This window comes from Ranitomeya imitator, chromosome 1, assembly GCF_032444005.1.
Source record: "Ranitomeya imitator isolate aRanImi1 chromosome 1, aRanImi1.pri, whole genome shotgun sequence".
In the NCBI taxonomy this organism is placed as follows: Eukaryota; Metazoa; Chordata; class Amphibia; order Anura; family Dendrobatidae; genus Ranitomeya; species Ranitomeya imitator.
In genome coordinates, this window is record NC_091282.1 from 636,568,014 (window position 1) to 636,588,821 (window position 20,808).

Consider the following 20,808-nt stretch of genomic DNA (forward strand, 5'->3'; position numbering starts at 1 on the left):
GGCACTTGGGGGGTGCGCTATACGGGGCACAGTGGGGCACTTGGGGGGTGCGCTATACGGGGCACAGTGGGGCACTTGGGGGGTGCGCTCTACGGGGCACAGTGGGGCACTTGGGGGGTGCGCTCTACGGGGCACAGTGGGGCACTTGGGGGGTGCGCTCTACGGGGCACAGTGTGGCACTTGGGCGGTGCCCTCTCCGGGGCAGTGTGGCACCTGTAGTCCCCCCAGGCCCATACTCACATCTGCGGAACCACTTCAGCCAGTAGTGCACGATGGTGGCGTGCTGCCGCTTGTTCTCAATGCACCAGGAGGACAGGCTCTGGATGGACTCCATGGTGTTGGTGACTCCCTGCATCTTCCTGTCCAGAGCGGCCTCCAGGGCCCCGGCAGAGGCCTTACTGCTCCCGCCGCCTCCTCCGCCGCTGCCGGCCGCCATGATTCCCCCACAACGCTCTGCGGCCGCTGAGGAGAGGACAGGGGGTGTGTGATACTACAGGCCGCCCGCCATGAGGGGACACAGAAACAGGAAAAACAACCAGCACGAATAGGTGATATGGCGGCGAGAAGCGGAGGCCGCACAGCGGAACACGACAACGAGTCTGCGTCACCGGAGAGCGGACACCACGCGGGAGCGCGCACCAGGGGCCTCGCTAAATAATAACCGAGGAGCTGGCGGGGACGCGCGACGGGGAGACACGCCCCCCAACCTCACTGCGCGCGCCACCCCGAGCGCCGGAGGAGGCGGGAAAGTCTGACCTGATCTGTGCTGTGCGCACAGCTGTATACTGAAGGGCTATACAGCTCTATAATGCAGAGGGAGAGGGGTATACAGCTCTATGGAGGGGGAGAGGGCTATACAGCTCTATACTGGAGGGGGGGAGGAGTATATAGCCATATACTGGAGGGGGAGGGCTATACAGCTCTATACTGGAGGGGGAGGGCTATACAGCTCTATACTGGAGGGGGAGAGGGCTATACAGCTCTATACTGGAGGGGGAGAGGAGTATATAGCCATATACTGGAGGGGGAGAGGGCTATACAGCTCTATACTGGAGGGGGAGAGGCGTATATAGCCATATACTGGAGGGGGAGGGCTATACAGCTCTATACTGGAGGGGGAGAGGGCTATACAGCTCTGTACTGGAGGGGGAGAGGGCTATACAGCTCTATACTGGAGGGGGAGAGGAGTATATAGCCATATACTGGAGGGGGAGAGGGCTATACAGCTCTATACTGGAGGGGGAGAGGCGTATATAGCCATATACTGGAGGGGGAGGGCTATACAGCTCTATACTGGAGGGGGAGAGGGCTATACAGCTCTATACTGGAGGGGGAGAGGGCTATACAGCTCTATACTGGAGGGGGAGAGGCGTATATAGCCATATACTGGAGGGGGAGGGCTATACAGCTCTATACTGGAGGGGGAGAGGGCTATACAGCTCTATACTGGAGGGGGAGAGGCGTATATAGCCATATACTGGAGGGGGAGGGCTATACAGCTCTATACTGGAGGGGGAGAGGGCTATACAGCTCTATACTGGAGGGGGAGAGGGCTATACAGCTCTATACTGGAGGGGGAGAGGGCTATACAGCTCTATACTGGAGGGGGAGAGGGCTATACAGCTCTATACTGGAGGGGGAGGGCTATACAGCTCTATACTGGAGGGGGAGAGGAGTATATAGCCATATACTGGAGGGGGAGGGCTATACAGCTCTATACTGGAGGGGGAGGGCTATACAGCTCTATACTGGAGGGGGAGAGGGCTATACAGCTCTATACTGGAGGGGGAGAGGAGTATATAGCCATATACTGGAGGGGGAGAGGGCTATACAGCTCTATACTGGAGGGGGAGAGGCGTATATAGCCATATACTGGAGGGGGAGGGCTATACAGCTCTATACTGGAGGGGGAGAGGGCTATACAGCTCTGTACTGGAGGGGGAGAGGGCTATACAGCTCTATACTGGAGGGGGAGAGGAGTATATAGCCATATACTGGAGGGGGAGAGGGCTATACAGCTCTATACTGGAGGGGGAGAGGCGTATATAGCCATATACTGGAGGGGGAGGGCTATACAGCTCTATACTGGAGGGGGAGAGGGCTATACAGCTCTATACTGGAGGGGGAGAGGGCTATACAGCTCTATACTGGAGGGGGAGAGGCGTATATAGCCATATACTGGAGGGGGAGGGCTATACAGCTCTATACTGGAGGGGGAGAGGGCTATACAGCTCTATACTGGAGGGGGAGAGGCGTATATAGCCATATACTGGAGGGGGAGGGCTATACAGCTCTATACTGGAGGGGGAGAGGGCTATACAGCTCTATACTGGAGGGGGAGAGGGCTATACAGCTCTATACTGGAGGGGGAGAGGGCTATACAGCTCTATACTGGAGGGGGAGAGGGCTATACAGCTCTATACTGGAGGGGGAGGGCTATACAGCTCTATACTGGAGGGGGAGAGGGCTATACAGCTCTATACTGGAGGGGGAGAGGAGTATATAGCCATATACTGGAGGGGGAGGGCTGTACAGCTCTATACTGGAGGGGGAGAGGGCTATACAGCTCTATACTGGAGGGGGAGAGGAGTATATAGCCATATACTGGAGGGATAGGGCATATACAGCTCAGGGCCGGCTCCAGGTTTTTGAGGGCCCCGGGCGAAAGAGTCTCAATGGGCCCCTGTTTAACACATACCACGATTCATGATCGCATATAAACACAGCCATGTAGTATATAACACAGCCCACATAGTATATAACACAGCCACGTAGTATATAACACTGCCCACATAGTATATAACAGCCACGTAGCATATAACACAGCCACGTAGTATATAACAGCCATGTAGCATATAACACAGACATGTAGTATATAACAGCCCACGTAGTATATAGCACAGCCAACGTATTATATAACAGCCCATATAGTATATAACACGGCCCACATAGTTTATAGAACAGCCATGTAGTATACAGCACAGCCCACATAGTAGTATACAGCACTGCCCACACAGTAGTATACAGCACAGCCCACACAGTAGTATATAGCAGTGCCCACACAGTAGTATATAACACAGCCCACACAGTAGTATATAGCACAGCCCACACAGTAGTATATAGCACACCCCACACAGTAGTATACAGCACTGCCCACATAGTAGTATATAGCACAGCCACACAGTAGTATACAGCACTGCCCACATAGTAGTATACAGCACTGCTCACGTAGTATATAGCAGCCCACATAGTATATAACACTGCCCACGTAGTATATAACACAGCCCACGTAGTATATAGCAGCCCACGTAGTATATAGCAGCCCAGCCGACGTAGTATATAGCAGCATAGCCCATGTAGTATATAGCAGCGGCGCAGCCAACGTAGTATATAGCAGCCCACTTAGTATATAACACAGCCCAACCAGTATATAAGAGCCCATACCTTGTCCTCCCAGCCAGGCTCTGCATCCCCCGCAATCCTTTGTTCCAGGTGGCAGGTGCTGCACACTTCCTGTTTGGCGACGCTCGGCTCATTCTCCGGCCACTGGACGGTCGGAAGTCACTCTGCTCTGCGTATCCATGGCGACGGATTGTGGGCGGCTCTCCAGCAGCGGCAAAAGTCCCAGAGCTCCATGCTGCCTCTGCCTCCTCTCTTCTAGCGTGCACCTCGGACCGCAGAGGCCTGCCTCAGGAGCCGCATGCGGGCAGCCTGCCCCTAACGCCAGCCCTGAATGGGCCCCCCTGTCTCGCCAGGGCCCCAGCACTTGCCCGGGTACGCCGGGTGCTGACGCCAGCCCTGAGCTCTCTACTGGAGGGATAGGGTGTATACAGCAGTATATGGAGGGGTATATATACACACACACACGGAGGAGAGGGATATACCTGCACGCAACCTCCGATCCTCACAAGATCTACTCCCCTCTTATGTCCTTCCCACAATCGTATACAAGATTTCTCTCGCGTATCACCCCTACTCTGGAACCCTCTACCACAACACATCAGACTCTCGCCTACCATCGCAACCTTCAAAAAGAGCCTGAAGACCCACCTCTTCAGACAAGCCTACAGCCTGCAGTAACCACCGATCGACCAAACCGCTGCACGACCAGCTCTACCCTTACCTACTGTATTCTCACCCATCCCTTGTAGATTGTGAGCCCTCGCAGGCAGGGTCCTCTCTCCTCCTGTACCAGTTGTGACCTGTATTGTTTAAGATTATTGTACTTGTTTTTATTATGTATACCCCTCCTCACATGTAAAGCGCCATGGAATAAATGGCTCTGCAATAATAATATACAGTTGTGTGAAAAAGTGTTTGACCACTCCTGATTTCCTGTTGCTTTCCATATTTCTCACACTTAGGCTACGTTCACACTAGCGTTCGGCTAGTGTGCGTCCCGCTAGCGTCGGGCGACGCACGCGTCATGCGCCCCTATGTTTAACATGGGGGACGCATGTGTTTTTACTTGTTGCGTTTTCCGACACGTGCGTCTTTTTTTACGCTAGCGTCGGACCAAGAAAACGCAACAAGTTGCATTTTTCTTGCGTCCGATTTTCGTCAAAAAACGACGCACGCGTCGAAAAACGCTAGTGTGAACGTAGCCTTAAAGGGACACTGTCACCTGAATTTGGAGGGAACAATCTTCAGCCATGGAGGCGGGGTTTTTGGGTGTTTGATTCACCCTTTCCTTACCCGCTGGCTGCGTGCTGGCTGCAATATTGGATTGAAGTTCATTCTCTGTCCTCCGTAGTACACGCCTGCACAAGGCAAGATTGCATCCAAACCTCCAGGGCCCTGTGTGAAAAAGTGATTGCTCCCCACTTCCTTAATCCATTCCTGACATGCGCCGTTCATGTACTGAGCTGCTTTCCTGCAAACCACAGTACAGGTACGGCACCACGATCACGGGGTCTCACGCTCAGCTCCACCATGATCGGGTGCGGGTGTTAGCTCTGTGTAAGAGCTGACACCCTGCAGCAGTCCCCACAATCGGTGCTAGCAATGATTGTGGGCATTTAACCCTTCTGATGCTGCTGCCAATAGTGACAGCGAGGAGTGCGCTCCTTGTGTGATTTCATCAGCACAATGCAATCACTTGCTGATGGACTCCATGGTGACCCCCAGCCACAAGATGGTCGCGGAGTCCTTCAGGGTCCTACAGGGAAGGTGGCCTGTGAGCGCCTACTAAGAGCACAAGCTGAGATGCCTCCTTCCCTGCCTGTCACACGCTGCTCTGATGCTCTGCAGTGCAGATGCATTGCAGAGTATCAGACCAGTGATCTGACACTGTACAGTGATGTCCCATCCTGGAACAATGTAAAAAAGTTTTGTTTTTAAAGGGAATCTGTCACCCCAAAATTTGCCTATAAGCTGCAGCCATCGCCATTAGGGGATTATCTACAGCATTCTGTAATGCTGTAGATAAGCCCCCGATGTATCCTGAAAGATAAGAAAAACAAGTTAGATTATACTCACCCAGGGGCGGTCCCGCTGGGGTCCAGTCCGATGGGCGTCGTGGTCCCGGTCCAGCGCCTCCTATCTTCATCAGATGACATCTTCTTTGCTTCCTGTTGTGGCTCCGGCGCAGGCGTAAATTATCTGTCCTGTTGAGGGCAGAGCAAAGTACTGCAGTGCGCAGGCGCCGGGAAAGGTCAGAGAGTCCTAGCACCTGCGCACTGCAGTACTTTGCTCTGCCCTCAACAGGGCAAATCTGTACGCTTGCGCAGGAGCCACAACAGAAGCAAGGAGGATGACGACATCGTATGAAGATGGGAGGCACTGAACCTGTGACGCCCATTGAACCGGGACCGCCCCTGGGTGAGTATAATCCAACTTGTTTTTCTTCTCTTTCAGGTTACATCGGGCGGCTTATTTACAGTATTATAGAATGCTGTAGATAAGCCCCTGATGGCGGTCGCAGAAGTTTATAGGGCCAAAATGAGGTGACAGATTCCCTTTAAAGGTATTAATAAGTGTAAAAATGCTTAAAAAAAAATTCCCCCCAAAAAAGGAGAAAAAATGTTAATCCAATAAAAACATTTATGTAAAAAAAAAAAGTACACATATTTGGTATTGCCACATGCGGAACGTCTCACTCTATAAAATAGTCCTACTAATTAACTCTATCAGTGAACACCGTAAAAAAATAAGTAAATAAAAATCGAGGCAAAAATCAATGCTTTATGATCATACCTCTTAACGAAAATTACAATGAAACTCGATCAAAAAGATAAATGTAAACAAAAATGGTACGACTGAAAACACCATCTTGCCCCACAAAAAAACAAACCGCCATACAGCTCTATCAGCAGAAAATTAAAAAAGTTATAGCTCTCAGAATAAAGTGATGCAAAAATAATTATATTTTCTGTAAAAAAAAAAAAAGTTTTCATTGTGTAAAAGCTCCAAATCATAAAAAAAAATAGAAATGAGGTGTCACTGTAATCGTACTATCCCGAAGAATAAAACTGCTTTATCAATTTTACCACACACAGAACGTTATATATATGTAAAAAACTTCCTGAATTGCTGGTTCTTGTTCATTCTACCTCCTGAAAATCGGAATAGAAAGCAATAATAAGAGTCATGTACCCGAAAATGGCACCAATAAAAACATCAACTCGTCCTGCAAAAAAACAAGACCTCACATGACTCTGTGGGCAAAAATATAGAAAAATTGTAGCTGTCTAAATATGGCAATGCCAAAACTATTTTTTACAATAAAAAGCGTCTTTTAGTGTGTGTCAGCAGCCAAACATAAAAACCCGATATAGATCTGGTATTGCTGTAGTCGCACTGACCCGAAGAATAGAGTCGCCTAATCACTTATACCTCATGAGGAGTGGCATAAACATAAAACCAATTACCCTGCTGTTGATTTGTTCATTCTTCCTCCCAAAGATCACACTAATTCTCGGCGCACATTTATCCTGTGCTCTACATTGAGCGTTTACACCGAGGTTTCCGTGTAAATCTCTGAAATACGTGATTCAGACGGTACCTCTAGCGGAAGATTCCTTATAATCAGGCAGATGGAGACACTGTGGATGTGTCCTTTTTAGGTGTGCATAAAAGTGCCATCGGCCACAGTTTTGTGCACTTCTGAAAAGAAGGACACCACTGAACATGGTTTAGTCCTTCCCCACCTCCCCTGCAGTCAGTGCCCGGCGCCCGCTCCGTAATCCCCTCCAGTCACCACTCACACAGGGTTAATGTCAGCGGTAACGGGCTGCGGGTACCGCACTCCATTACCGCTGCTATTAACCCTGTGTGTCCCCAACTTTTTTTTACTATTGATGCTGCTTATGCAGCATCCATAGTTAAAAGATGCAATGTTAAAAAAAATAAAAAAAATAAAAAAAAACCTGCTATTCTCACCTTCCGTCGTCCGACGATACGCTCGCGCCGGCCGCCATCTTCCGTTCCCAGAGATGCATTGCGAAATTACCCAGCTGACTTAGCGGTCTCGCGAGACCGCTAAGTCATCTGGGTAATTTCGCAATGCATCCTGGAAACGGAAGATGGCGGCAGCCACGCGCGCATCGCCAGAGTTTCGCTGGATCCCAGGGGGTGAGTATATAACTATTTCTTATTTTAATTATTTTTTTTAACAGGGATATGGTGTCCACACTGCTAAATACTGAGTGGGCAGTATTATATACCGCATGGCTGCTATATACTACATGGGCAGTGTTCTATACTCTGTGGGCTGTGTGATATACTCCGTGGGCTGTGCAATATACTACGTGCCCTGTGTTATATGCTATGTGGGCTGTGTTATATACTGCGTGGGTTGTGTTATATAGTATGTGGGCTGTGTGATATACTGTTTGGGCTGTGTTATATACTGCGTCCCCGACAGAATTACTGCTTTCTTGGACTTTTTTCAGAGAATATAAATGGTAACACCCAAACCTTTTCTCCACTCATGGTTAGTGGTTGGGTAAAGCCATTTATTGTCAAACTACTGTGTTTTCTCTTTTTAAATCATAATGACAACCCAAAACATCCAAATGACCCTGATCAAAATTTCACATACCTCATTTCTTAATACCGTGTATTGCCCCCTCTAACATCAATGATAGCTTTAAGTCTTTTGTGGTAGTTGTGGATGAGGTTCTTTATTTTCTCAGATGGTAAAGCTGCCCACTCTTCTTTGCAAAAAGCCTGCAGTTCCTGTAAATTCCTGGGCTGTCTAGCATGACTGCCCCCTTGAGATCTCCCCAGAGTGGCTCAATGATACGGAGGTCAGGAGACTGAGATGGCCACTCCAGAACATTCACTTTGCTCTGCTGCAGCCAATTACAGGTCAACTTGGCCTTGCGTTTTGGATCATTGTCATGTTGGAATGTGCAAGTACGTCCCATGCGCATTTTCCAGGCTGATGATTGCAAATTTGCCTTCAGTATTTGCTAATAACATGCTGCATTCATCTTTACTTCAACTTTGACCAAGTTTACTGTGCCTTTGTAGCTCACACATCCCCAAAACATCAGCAATCCACCTCCATAGTTTACAGTAGGAATGGTGTTCCTTTCATCATAGGCCTTTTACTGACCTCTCTCCAAATGTAATGTTTATGGTTGTGGCCAAAAAGTTAAATTTTGGTTTCATCACTCCAAAATACCTTGTTCCAGAAGTTTTGAGGCTTGTCTCTGTGATGTTTTGCTTATTGTAGGGGAGATACTTTGTGGCATTTGCGCAGTATTGGCTTTCTTCTGGTGAATCGACCATGCAGCCCATTTTTCTTCAAGTGCTTCCTTATTGTGTATCTTGATACAGCCACACTGCTAGTTTTCAGAGAGCCCTGTATTTTAGCTGATGTTATTTGCAGGGGTTTTTTTGCATCCCGAACAATTTTCCTGGCAGTTGTGGATGACATTTTTGTTGGTCTACCTGACTCTGGTTTTGTTTTGACAGAGCCTCTGATTTTCGATTTGTTAATCACAGTTTAGCACAGCTCTGCACAGGTAGAGCTAACCCCAGGGCAAGTGTATGTAAGTGAAGAGGAGATGGTGGTTGGTATGCCGGACAGGTGTTGTAGAAATAATTCCAAAACACAGCAACGTGCAGTTTCCAGCTTTACTTACAGTTCTCCAGTGCATAAATGCCAGTTGGAGTCTGTGTTCTCCGGGTGAAGGGTCCAGCAAACTCCCAGGTAGTTTGGGGTGCACCTTTCCAGGACTTCTTTCATATGCCTTTCTCTGGCCATCTCACTACACTGGCTTCCACTTCTCCTGCCCAGAGTCTTTCCCCACAGTGTCCCAAGCCAGCAGCCGCGGACCTTGTCGGGCGACCTCCTCTGAGTCCCCTTGCTCCTATATGGCTGCCTTTTTGTCGAAGTATGGGAAGATGTGGCTGTGGCACATAGAGATACCACAGCCACCGGTAAGCTAGCTGAGTCTTTAGTTTCTCCACTAGAATGGGGCCGGTCCCCTAGCCTGCGACCTGGTGTTAGAGTTGGCGGAACGCACCGAACAGCGTCGGACTGGAGCACCTTGGGCCCACCAGAGAAAAACTTTCTTGGGGCCCACTATGTAGCTACATAGAAATAGATACAAGACCACCAATTGTGCGGTAAAAAGCGCTAATATCAGGGTATAATATAAGGTAGTTCACGTCTTAATAATGTAGCAAGGGTTGGGGTAGCTGTTATGGCTGGCAATCAGGCAACACAGCGTGCAGTAATCAGCGCACATACAGAGATCTGGCAATAACCAAAAACAATAGGACGAGCTCTGAGACGTGGAATCTCTGTAGACTGCAGTACCTGATCTATCCTCACATATAATGACTGTTAGCAAGATGAAAAGACAAACGTAGGAATGAAATAGATTCAGCAAAGTGAGGCCCGATATTCTAGACAGAGCGAGGATAGCAAAGAGAACTATGCAGTCTACAAAAAACCCTAAAACGAAAACCACGCAAAGGGGCAAAAAGACCCACCGTGCCGAACTAACAGCACGGCGGTGCACCCCTCTGCTTCTCAGAGCTTCCAGCAAAAGACAATAGCAAGCTGGACAGAAAAAACAGAAAACAAACTAGAAGCACTTATCTAGCAGAGCAGCAGGCCCAAGGAAAGATGCAGTAGCTCAGATCCAACACTGGAACATTGACAAGGAGCAAGGAAGACAGACTCAGGTGGAGCTAAATAGCAAGGCAGCCAACGAGCTCACCAAAACACCTGAGGGAGGAAGCCCAGAGACTGCAATACCACTTGTGACCACAGAAGTGAACTCAGCCACAGAATTCACAACAGTACCCCCCCCTTGAGGAGGGGTCACCGAACCCTCACCAGAACCCCCAGGCCGACCAGGATGAGCCACATGAAAGGCACGAACAAGATCTGGGGCATGGACATCAGAGGCAAAAACCCAGGAATTATCTTCCTGAGCATAACCCTTCCATTTGACCAGATACTGGAGTTTCCGTCTAGAGACACGAGAATCCAAAATCTTCTCCACAATATACTCCAATTCCCCCTCCACCAAAACAAGGGCAGGAGGCTCCACAGATGGAACCATAGGTGCCACGTATCTCCTCAACAACGACCTATGGAATACATTATGTATGGAAAAGGAGTCTGGGAGGGTCAGACGAAAAGACACCGGATTGAGAATCTCAGAAATCCTATACGGACCAATAAAACGAGGTTTAAATTTAGGAGAGGAAACCTTCATAGGAATATGACGAGAAGATAACCAAACCAAATCCCCAACACGAAGTCGGGGTCCCACACGGCGTCTGCGATTAGCGAAAAGCTGAGCCTTCTCCTGGGACAAGGTCAAATTGTCCACTACCTGAATCCAGATCTGCTGCAACCTGTCCACCACAGAATCCACACCAGGACAGTCCGAAGACTCAACCTGTCCTGAAGAGAAACGAGGATGGAACCCAGAATTGCAGAAAAATGGAGAGACCAAGGTAGCCGAGCTGGCCCGATTATTAAGGGCGAACTCAGCCAACGGCAAAAATGACACCCAATCATCCTGGTCAGCGGAAACAAAACATCTCAGATATGTTTCCAAGGTCTGATTGGTTCGTTCGGTCTGGCCATTAGTCTGAGGATGGAAGGCCGAGGAGAAAGATAGGTCAATGCCCATCCTACCACAAAAGGCTCGCCAGAACCTCGAGACAAACTGGGAACCTCTGTCAGAAACAATATTCTCAGGAATGCCATGTAAACGAACCACATGCTGGAAGAACAAAGGCACCAAATCAGAGGAGGAAGGCAATTTAACCAAGGGCACCAGATGGACCATTTTAGAAAAGCGATCACAGACCACCCAAATGACCGACATTTTTTGAGAAACGGGAAGGTCAGAAATGAAATCCATCGAAATATGTGTCCAAGGCCTCTTCGGGACCGGCAAGGGCAAAAGCAACCCACTGGCACGTGAACAGCAGGGCTTAGCCCTAGCACAAATTCCACAGGACTGCACAAAAGCACGCACATCCCGTGACAGAGATGGCCACCAGAAGGATCTAGCAACCAACTCCCTGGTACCAAAGATTCCTGGATGACCGGCCAGCACCGAACAATGAAGTTCAGAGATAACTTTACTAGTCCACCTATCAGGGACGAACAGTTTCTCGGCCGGACAACGATCAGGTTTATTAGCCTGAAATTTCTGCAACACTCTCCGCAAATCAGGGGAGATGGCAGACACAATGACTCCTTCCTTGAGGATACTCGCCGGCTCAGATAACCCCGGAGAGTCGGGCACAAAACTCCTAGACAGAGCATCCGCCTTCACATTTTTAGAGCCCGGAAGGTATGAAATCACAAAATCAAAACGAGCAAAAAATAACGACCAACGGGCCTGTCTAGGATTCAAGCGCTTGGCAGACTCGAGATAAGTCAAGTTCTTATGATCAGTCAATACCACCACGCGATGCTTAGCACCCTCAAGCCAATGATGCCACTCCTCGAATGCCCACTTCATGGCCAGCAACTCTCGGTTGCCCACATCATAATTACGCTCAGCAGCAGAAAATTTCCTGGAAAAGAAAGCACATGGTTTGAACACTGAGCAACCAGAACCTCTCTGTGACAAAACCGCCCCTGCACCAATCTCAGAAGCATCAACCTCGACCTGGAACGGAAGAGAAACATCAGGTTGACACAACACAGGGGCACAGCAAAAACGATGCTTCAACTCCTGAAAAGCTTCCACGGCAGCAGAAGACCAATTAACCAAATCAGCACCCTTCTTGGTCAAATCGGTCAATGGTCTGGCAATGCTAGAAAAATTACAGATGAAGCGACGATAAAAATTAGCAAAGCCCAGGAATTTCTGCAGACTTTTTAGAGATGTCGGCTGAGTCCAATCCTGGATGGCCTGAACCTTAACCGGATCCATCTCGATAGTAGAAGGGGAAAAGATGAACCCCAAAAATGAAACTTTCTGCACACCGAAGAGACACTTTGATCCCTTCACGAACAAGGAATTAGCACGCAGTACCTGGAAAACCATTCTGACTTGCTTCACATGAGACTCCCAATCATCTGAGAAGATCAAAATGTAATCCAAGTAAACAATCAAGAATTTATCCAGATACTCACGGAAAATGTCATGCATAAAAGACTGAAAAACAGATGGAGCATTGGCAAGTCCGAACGGCATCACCAGATACTCAAAATGACCCTCGGGCGTATTAAATGCCGTTTTCCATTCATCTCCCTGCCTGATTCTCACCAGATTATACGCACCACGAAGATCAATCTTAGTAAACCAACTAGCCCCCTTAATCCGAGCAAACAAGTCAGAAATCAATGGCAAGGGATACTGAAACTTAACAGTGATCTTATTAAGAAGGCGGTAATCAATACACGGTCTTAGCGAACCATCCTTCTTGGCTACAAAAAAGAACCCTGCTCCCAATGGTGACGACGATGGGCGAATATGTCCCTTCTCCAGGGACTCCTTCACATAACTGCGCATAGCGGTGTGTTCAGGTACGGACAAATTAAATAAACGACCCTTAGGGAATTTACTACCAGGAATCAAATCGATAGCACAATCACAATTCCTATGCGGAGGTAGGGCATCAGACTTGGACTCTTCAAATACATCCTGAAAGTCCGACAAGAACTCTGGGATGTCAGAAGGAATGGATGACGAAATAGACAAAAATGGAACATCACCATGTACTCCCTGACAACCCCAGCTGGTTACCGACATAGAGTTCCAATCCAATACTGGATTATGGGTTTGTAGCCATGGCAACCCCAACACGACCACATCATGCAAATTATGCAGTACCAGAAAGCGAATAACTTCCTGATGTGCAGGAGCCATGCACATGGTCAGCTGGGCCCAGTACTGAGGCTTATTCTTGGCCAAAGGTGTAGCATCAATTCCTCTCAACGGAATAGGACACCGCAAAGGCTCCAAGAAAAATCCACAACGTTTAGCATAATCCAAATCCATCAGATTCAGGGCAGCGCCTGAATCCACAAACGCCATGACAGAATACGATGACAAAGAGCACATTAAGGTAATGGACAAAAGGAATTTGGACTGTACAGTACCAATAACGGCAGAGCTATCGAACCGCCTAGTGCGTTTAGGACAATTAGAAATAGCATGAGTAGAATCACCACAATAGAAACACAGTCTGTTCAGACGTCTGTGTTCTTGCCGTTCTACTTTAGTCATAGTCCTGTCGCACTGCATAGGCTCAGGTTTACTCTGAGACAATACCGCCAGATGGTGCACAGATTTACGCTCGCGCAAGCGACGACCGATCTGAATGGCCAAGGACATAGACTCATTCAAACCAGCAGGCATAGGAAATCCCACCATTACATCCTTAAGAGCTTCAGAGAGACCCTTTCTGAACAAAGCCGCTGGTGCAGATTCATTCCACAGAGTGAGTACTGACCATTTCCTAAATTTCTGACAATATACTTCTACATCATCCTGACCCTGGCATAAAGCCAGCAGATTTTTCTCAGCCTGATCCACTGAATTAGGCTCATCGTACAGCAATCCGAGCGCCAGGAAAAATGCATCAACATTACTCAATGCAGAATCTCCTGGTGCAAGAGAAAACGCCCAGTCCTGTGGGTCGCCGCGCAAAAAAGAAATAATAATCAAAACCTGTTGAATAGGATTACCAGAAGAATGAGGTTTCAAGGCCAAAAATAGCTTACAATTATTTCTGAAGCTCAGGAACTTAGTTCTGTCACCAAAAAACAAATCAGGAATCGGAATTCTTGGTTCTAGCATCGATTTCTGATCAATAGTATCTTGAATCTTTTGTACATTTACAACGAGATTATCCATTGAGGAGCACAGAGCCTGAATATCCATGTCCACAGCTGTGTCCTGAAGCACTCTAATGTCTAGGGGAAAAAAAAGACTGAAGACAGAGCTAAGAAAAAAAAATGATGTCAGGATTTCTTTTTTCCCTCTATTGGGAATCATTAGGGTGGCTCCTTGTACTGTTATGGCTGGCAATCAGGCAACACAGCGTGCAGTAATCAGCGCACATACAGAGATCTGGCAATAACCAAAAACAATAGGACGAGCTCTGAGACGTGGAATCTCTGTAGACTGCAGTACCTGATCTATCCTCACATATAATGACTGTTAGCAAGATGAAAAGACAAACGTAGGAATGAAATAGATTCAGCAAAGTGAGGCCCGATATTCTAGACAGAGCGAGGATAGCAAAGAGAACTATGCAGTCTACAAAAAACCCTAAAACGAAAACCACGCAAAGGGGCAAAAAGACCCACCGTGCCGAACTAACAGCACGGCGGTGCACCCCTCTGCTTCTCAGAGCTTCCAGCAAAAGACAATAGCAAGCTGGACAGAAAAAACAGAAAACAAACTAGAAGCACTTATCTAGCAGAGCAGCAGGCCCAAGGAAAGATGCAGTAGCTCAGATCCAACACTGGAACATTGACAAGGAGCAAGGAAGACAGACTCAGGTGGAGCTAAATAGCAAGGCAGCCAACGAGCTCACCAAAACACCTGAGGGAGGAAGCCCAGAGACTGCAATACCACTTGTGACCACAGAAGTGAACTCAGCCACAGAATTCACAACAGGTAGCCCCCTCACAGAATATAATGTAGCCCCCTCATAAAATATAATGCAGTCCCCTCTCATAGAATATAATGCAGCACCCCACAAAATATAATGCAACCCTCTCAGGTATGACGCAGTCCCCACCATAGAATATAATGTAGCACCCCATAGGGTATAATGCAGCCCCCCCCATATAGTATAATGCCACCCACCACAGAATATAATGTAGTCCCGAGAGAATGCAGTTCCACCACAGAATATAATGCAGCCCCCCCATAGAGTATACTGTAGCCCCCTCATATAGTATGATGTAGCCCCCATAATATTATGTAGTCCCCTGAGAGAATAATGCAGCCCCACCACAGAATATAATGCAGCCCCCCATAGAGTATACTGTAACCCCTCATATAGTATGATGTAGCCCCCCATAATATAATGTAGTACCTTAAGTATAATGCAGTCCCCCCACAGAATATAATTTAGCCCCCCAGGGCCGTATTTAGAGTTTCTGCTGCCCTAGGCACTTTTAGCGCTGCCTCCCCTTTTGGTGAGTATGACACTATCGGCAGTGACTTTGGCAAGAATCGCTGATGTGAAAGTCGCCTTTTGCAGCAGATCCGGCAGATTTTCTGCATCTGCCGCGTAACGGATCACTTATGGCAACACTGCGTTCGGCCTCATTCATTCCCTATGGGATTTGCGGCACTTGCCGTGATCTGGCAAATGCGGTACCAAACCTCCCAACTTTTGAAGAAGGGAAGGAGGTATAAAGTTTGCGGCGCGCGTAGTGCGCCGTGGCAAATTTTAGGCCACGCCTCTGACCAGACCCATTTCACAACTAGTCACACCCATATCCAAGTCCCAACCGCAGCCATTTAGCACTGCTGATCACACTGTTTTATATACAATAATTATAAGCAAACAAAAATATGGCCACACATGATGCTCAATACTGTATAATGGCCACACATGATGCTGCATACTGTATAATGACCGCACATGATGCTCCATACTGTATAATGACCACACATGATGCTCCATACTGTATAATGGCCACACATGATGCTCCATACTGTATAATGGCCACACATGATGCTCCATACTGTATAATGGCCACACATGATGCTACATACTGTATAATGGCCACACATGATGCTCAATACTGTATAACGGCCACCACACATGATGCTCCATAATGTATAATGGTTACACATGATGCTCCATACTGTATAATGGCCACAACAGTTCTTCATACTGTATAATGGCCACACATTGCTCCATAGTGTATAATGGGCAGACAGTGCTCCATACTGTATAATGATCCCACATAATGCTCAATACTGTATAATGGCGACAAATGATGCTCCATACTGTATAACGGCCACACATGATGCTCCATACTGTATATTCCCCCCTGTATGGCTTAGATTCCCCCCTGTATGGCTTAGATTCCCCCCTGTATGGCTTAGATTCCCCCTGTATGGCTTAGATTCCCCCCTGTATGGCTTAGATTCCCCCCTGCATGGCTTAGATTCCCCCCTGCATGGCTTAGATTCCCCCCTGCATGGCTTAGATTCCCCCCTGCATGGCTTAGATTCCCCCCTGCATGGCTTAGATTCCCCCCTGTATGGCTTAGATTCCTCCCTGCATGGCTTAGATTCCCCCCTGCATGGCTTAGATTCCCCCCTGTATGGCTTAGATTCCCCCCTGCATGGCTTAGATTCCCCCCTGCATGGCTTAGATTCCCCCCTACATGGCTTAGATTCCCCCCTGCATGGCTTAGATTCCCCCCTGTATGGCTTAGATTCCCCCCTGCATGGCTTAGATTCCCCCATGTATGGCTTAGATTCCCCCCTGCATGTCGGCTTATCTCTCTGCACCAGCACCCGCTCCTGCTCGGCGTGCCGGCTTATGTCCTCCTTCATCCCCCCGTCCCTCAGTCCCTCATACTCACCTGTCCGACTCCCACTGCACGGCCGTGCCGACATCCCTCGCGCTCTGTCCCGACTCCAGGCGGCGGCGCCGGCGCAGCACCTTCTTCCTGCTTGAGCGGTCATGTGACACCGTTCATTAAGATCATGAATATGCGCATATTCATGATCTTAATGAGCGGTGTCACGTGACCGCTCGTTCAGGACGAGCTGCAGTGCAGACGCCGAGACCATCGCTGGAGCAGGGTGAGTATTCAAGGCGGTCGGCGGCGGTCGGCGGGGGGGGGCCTGGAGCGGGGGGGGGGCCCTGTCAGCAGGTGTCAGTGCCAGGGCCCACCGGAGGTCCTCCGGTTCCCCGGTGGGCCAGTCCGAGCCTGGCTCCGAATATATTTATTAAGTGAGATTGGTGCGTTCGCAACCCAGGATCCACCGTGCAGGAAAGAACCTGCTGCTAAGTAAATGGCGGCACTATATGGCGGTATGAACCAGCTCTGTTAGCTTCACAGAGCAGCCGAGAAGGCAAGGCTCTGTGCCCTGTTAGACTTTCACAGAGGCACAGGCTAACCACCCAAATGAGAGCAGTCAGTGGTCATGCATGCACACAAAATTCCTCGCCGGAGGTGCCAGCATTCTAGGGGCTTATTTCAGCCGGGTCCCTGAACACACATAAACACAAACTCCTCGCCGGAGGTGCCAGCATTCTAGGGGCTTATTTCAGCCGGGTCCCTGAACACATGCAAACACATGACCACACTGGCGCAAGGCACATAACATAAGAAGATACTAGCGCATGGCCGTGCGGCCATGCGAGCCTTAAATAGTTGCAGCACGTACAGGACCTTTCAAAGAAGAACCAATGGAGTTGCTGCAGTACCTGAGCATGTGACCCTAGATCTCCACAGAGAGATCTTGCCCTGGGCATGTTCAGTGTGTGCAAAGCAGGACTTAGTCCTAGCACCTACAGGACTTTCCAAGAAGGACCAATGGAAGTTGCTGCAGTACCTGAGCATGTGACCCTAGATCTCCACTGAGAGATCTTGCCCTGGGCATGCTCAGTGTGTGCAAAGCAGGACTTAGTCCCAGAAAAGCCTGCTCGCCGCAGATCAGTGCAGGGTACAATAGCCAGAGCCTGGAGAGGCAGTAGTAATCCTTTGCACAGTATCAGTCTCAGTGAGACTCTGGGAGCGACGTCTCCGCTGAGCAGGCTCCACTGCGGCCGATGCAGAATGGGATACCGCAGCAGACACGGATCGAGATTCCCCCTGTGCAGCAGAGGAAACTCGACTCCTAACACCTGGTCCCTCAACTTCTGGATACGAGCCCCATGGGTGGACTTCTCACTACCCGTGCCTCTAGGACCCCTTCTGTCCTCCTGGGAGCTTCCTTCTGTTTATCTCTCTCTCTTCCTTCTTTATTTCCATCCTGCAATGTCTTTCTCTTTTGGTCTCCGTTGGACCAACTGCTGTCACACGTCTGCTCTGTTCTCTTTCTCCCTGCAGACTCCCTGTCTGCTTCTAGACTGTTCTAACTCACTAGTAAGCTCCTCACCTTTTCCTACCTTCCCCACCCACTCCCCAACACCCTTTCCTATCCAGCCTGAGATGAGATCTTCCTCCCTTAGGGTACGTCCAGGTGCCCCGACTGAACTGGTGTGTGTTGGGTACGAATGTTAGAGTCCTGGGTGGTATCCCCTCCTTCTCTGAGATTGGGGCACAACACCTCTGGGTGAGGTGCAGTACCTCTGTGGCGACTGAACCCTCAGGGGCGTCACATATACATTTAAATGGAAAAAGTGTTTGCCCCCTTCCTGATTTCCTATTCTTTTGCATGTTTGTCACACTTATGGTAAATGTTTCAGATCACCAAACAAATTTAAATATAAGACAAATTACTTGTGTTATCACAAAATGCAGTTTTTAAATTAAGGTTTTTAGTGTTAAGGGAAAAATAATTCCAAACCTACAGGACCATGTGTGAAAAAGTGATTGCCCCCTAAACCTAGTAACTGGTTTGGCCACTCTTAGCAGTAACAACTGCAATCAAGCATTTACAATAACTTGCAATGACTCTTTTACAACGCTCTGGAAAAAAATTTGGCCACTCATCTTTGCAGAATTGTTGTAATTCAGCCACATTGGAGGGTTTCAGAGCATGAACAGCTTTTGTAAGGTCATGCCACAGCAGCTCAATTGGATTAAGGTCAGGAATTTGACTAAGCCACTCCAAAAAGTTTTAAGAAAAGCAAAATTAAGCCATTTGAGGTGGACTTGCTGATGTGTTTTGGATCATTGTCCTGCTGCATAACCCAAGTCCGCTCCAGCTTGAGGCCACGAACAGATGGCCGAACATTCTCCTTCAGCATTTTATGGTAGACAGCAAAATTCATGGTTCCGTTTACCACAGCAAATTTTCCAGGTCCTGAAGCAGCAAAACAGCCCCAGACCATCACACTACCACCACCATATTTTACTGTTGGTATTATGTTACTTTTCTGAAATGCTTTGTCACTTCTGTGCCAGATGTAATGGGACATACACACCTTCCAAAAATTTAAACTTTTGTCTCGTCAATCCACAGAGAATTCTCCCAAAAGTATTGGGGATCATCAAGATGTTTTTTGGCAAAATTGACATGAACCTTTATGTTCTTATTGCTCAGCAGTGTTTTTTGTCTTGGAATTCTGCCATACGGGCTGTTACAGAACCCCCAGCACCAAGAATATGTTATGCTATATATATATTATGTATAATAGGTTCCATGTGAAATGCATCAGTCCACAGGCTGCATCCCTGGGCAGAGGGGACAAGATATTCTCCTTCTGACCTCCCCCACCTTTGTAATTCCCACAGTAAATACCAGCAGGCTCCGGCCCCCTGCGGCTATTGTAATGTATGTCTGGCCTGTTTTTTCTATTGGCCTGCCCTGTGTATCTGTGTTATATATTCTGTGTGTTGTAAATAAAGTGTGTTCTTTTAGACTGGAAATACCTGGAGTAGCAGTCAGCTTTTATATGCTCCCATGCAATCAAGAAATCCTAGCCAGCGTCCTTCATTCAGAATCCAGCAAAAGCAGAATGGACCTCCTGAAACATGGGGGGGGGTGCTGAAAGAGGTACTACAGCACAGTAGACCCGGTTACACTGGTGGAAGACAGCGGGATGTGATACCCCTTCTACGGGAGGAAAGGAATGAATGGAAGACAACTACCAGAAGTTAAAGAGGACTACACTAAAAGATCTGGTGGAAGCCCGAGGGTTAATCGCCAGCAACAAGACTGAATTCCAGAGGGAGGTAAAGAACAGACTGGCGTTCTATGGCCCAAACCCTGCAGTAGAGATCATACGAGAGGTGATGGCTGATGTGTGTACTGATCTGAAGGAAAAGATGGCCGAGCGGAACAGGATAGAGCTAGCCAAGATGGAGATGGCAGAGCGGACCAAAGTGGAGCTGGCCAAGATGGAGATGGCAGAGCGGAGAGAGGAGAGTCAGCGAGCAAGGGGAGCACTGGCCTCTGACCAGGTACCTTCAACAGTAAGCCACAAAAAGATCCAGTATAATGCCTTACAACAGTTGGGGGAGGCAGAGAAAGACATTGATGGCTTTCTGCAGGACTTTGAGCGGCAGTGTGCCCTTCATCAAGTGAAGCCGGAGGAACGGATTCAAATTCTGGCCAGCAAGCTGACAGGCCGGGCAGCGGACGCCTATCGCACGGTACCTGATGAGGACTGTATGGACTATGAGCGAATCAAAGAAGTGATCTTGGCCCAGAATGCACTGACACCAGAGGCATACCGCCAAAAGTTCCGCGGACTTATAAAACGAGTAACCGATACCCA

At 48.4% G+C, this 20,808-nt stretch overlaps 1 protein-coding gene across 1 annotated transcript in view; it reads right to left on the bottom strand.

The window, feature by feature from the left end:
• Positions 1-652, bottom strand: part of RPRD2 (regulation of nuclear pre-mRNA domain containing 2) — a 99,560-nt gene extending 98,908 nt beyond the window's left edge. Inside the window, exon 1 of the mRNA XM_069727075.1 lies at positions 241-652. Coding sequence (XP_069583176.1) covers positions 241-436 — 196 coding nt within the window. The 5' untranslated portion in view covers positions 437-652. The remainder of the gene's footprint in view (positions 1-240) is intronic.
• Between the last annotated feature and the right edge of the window lie 20,156 nt (positions 653-20,808).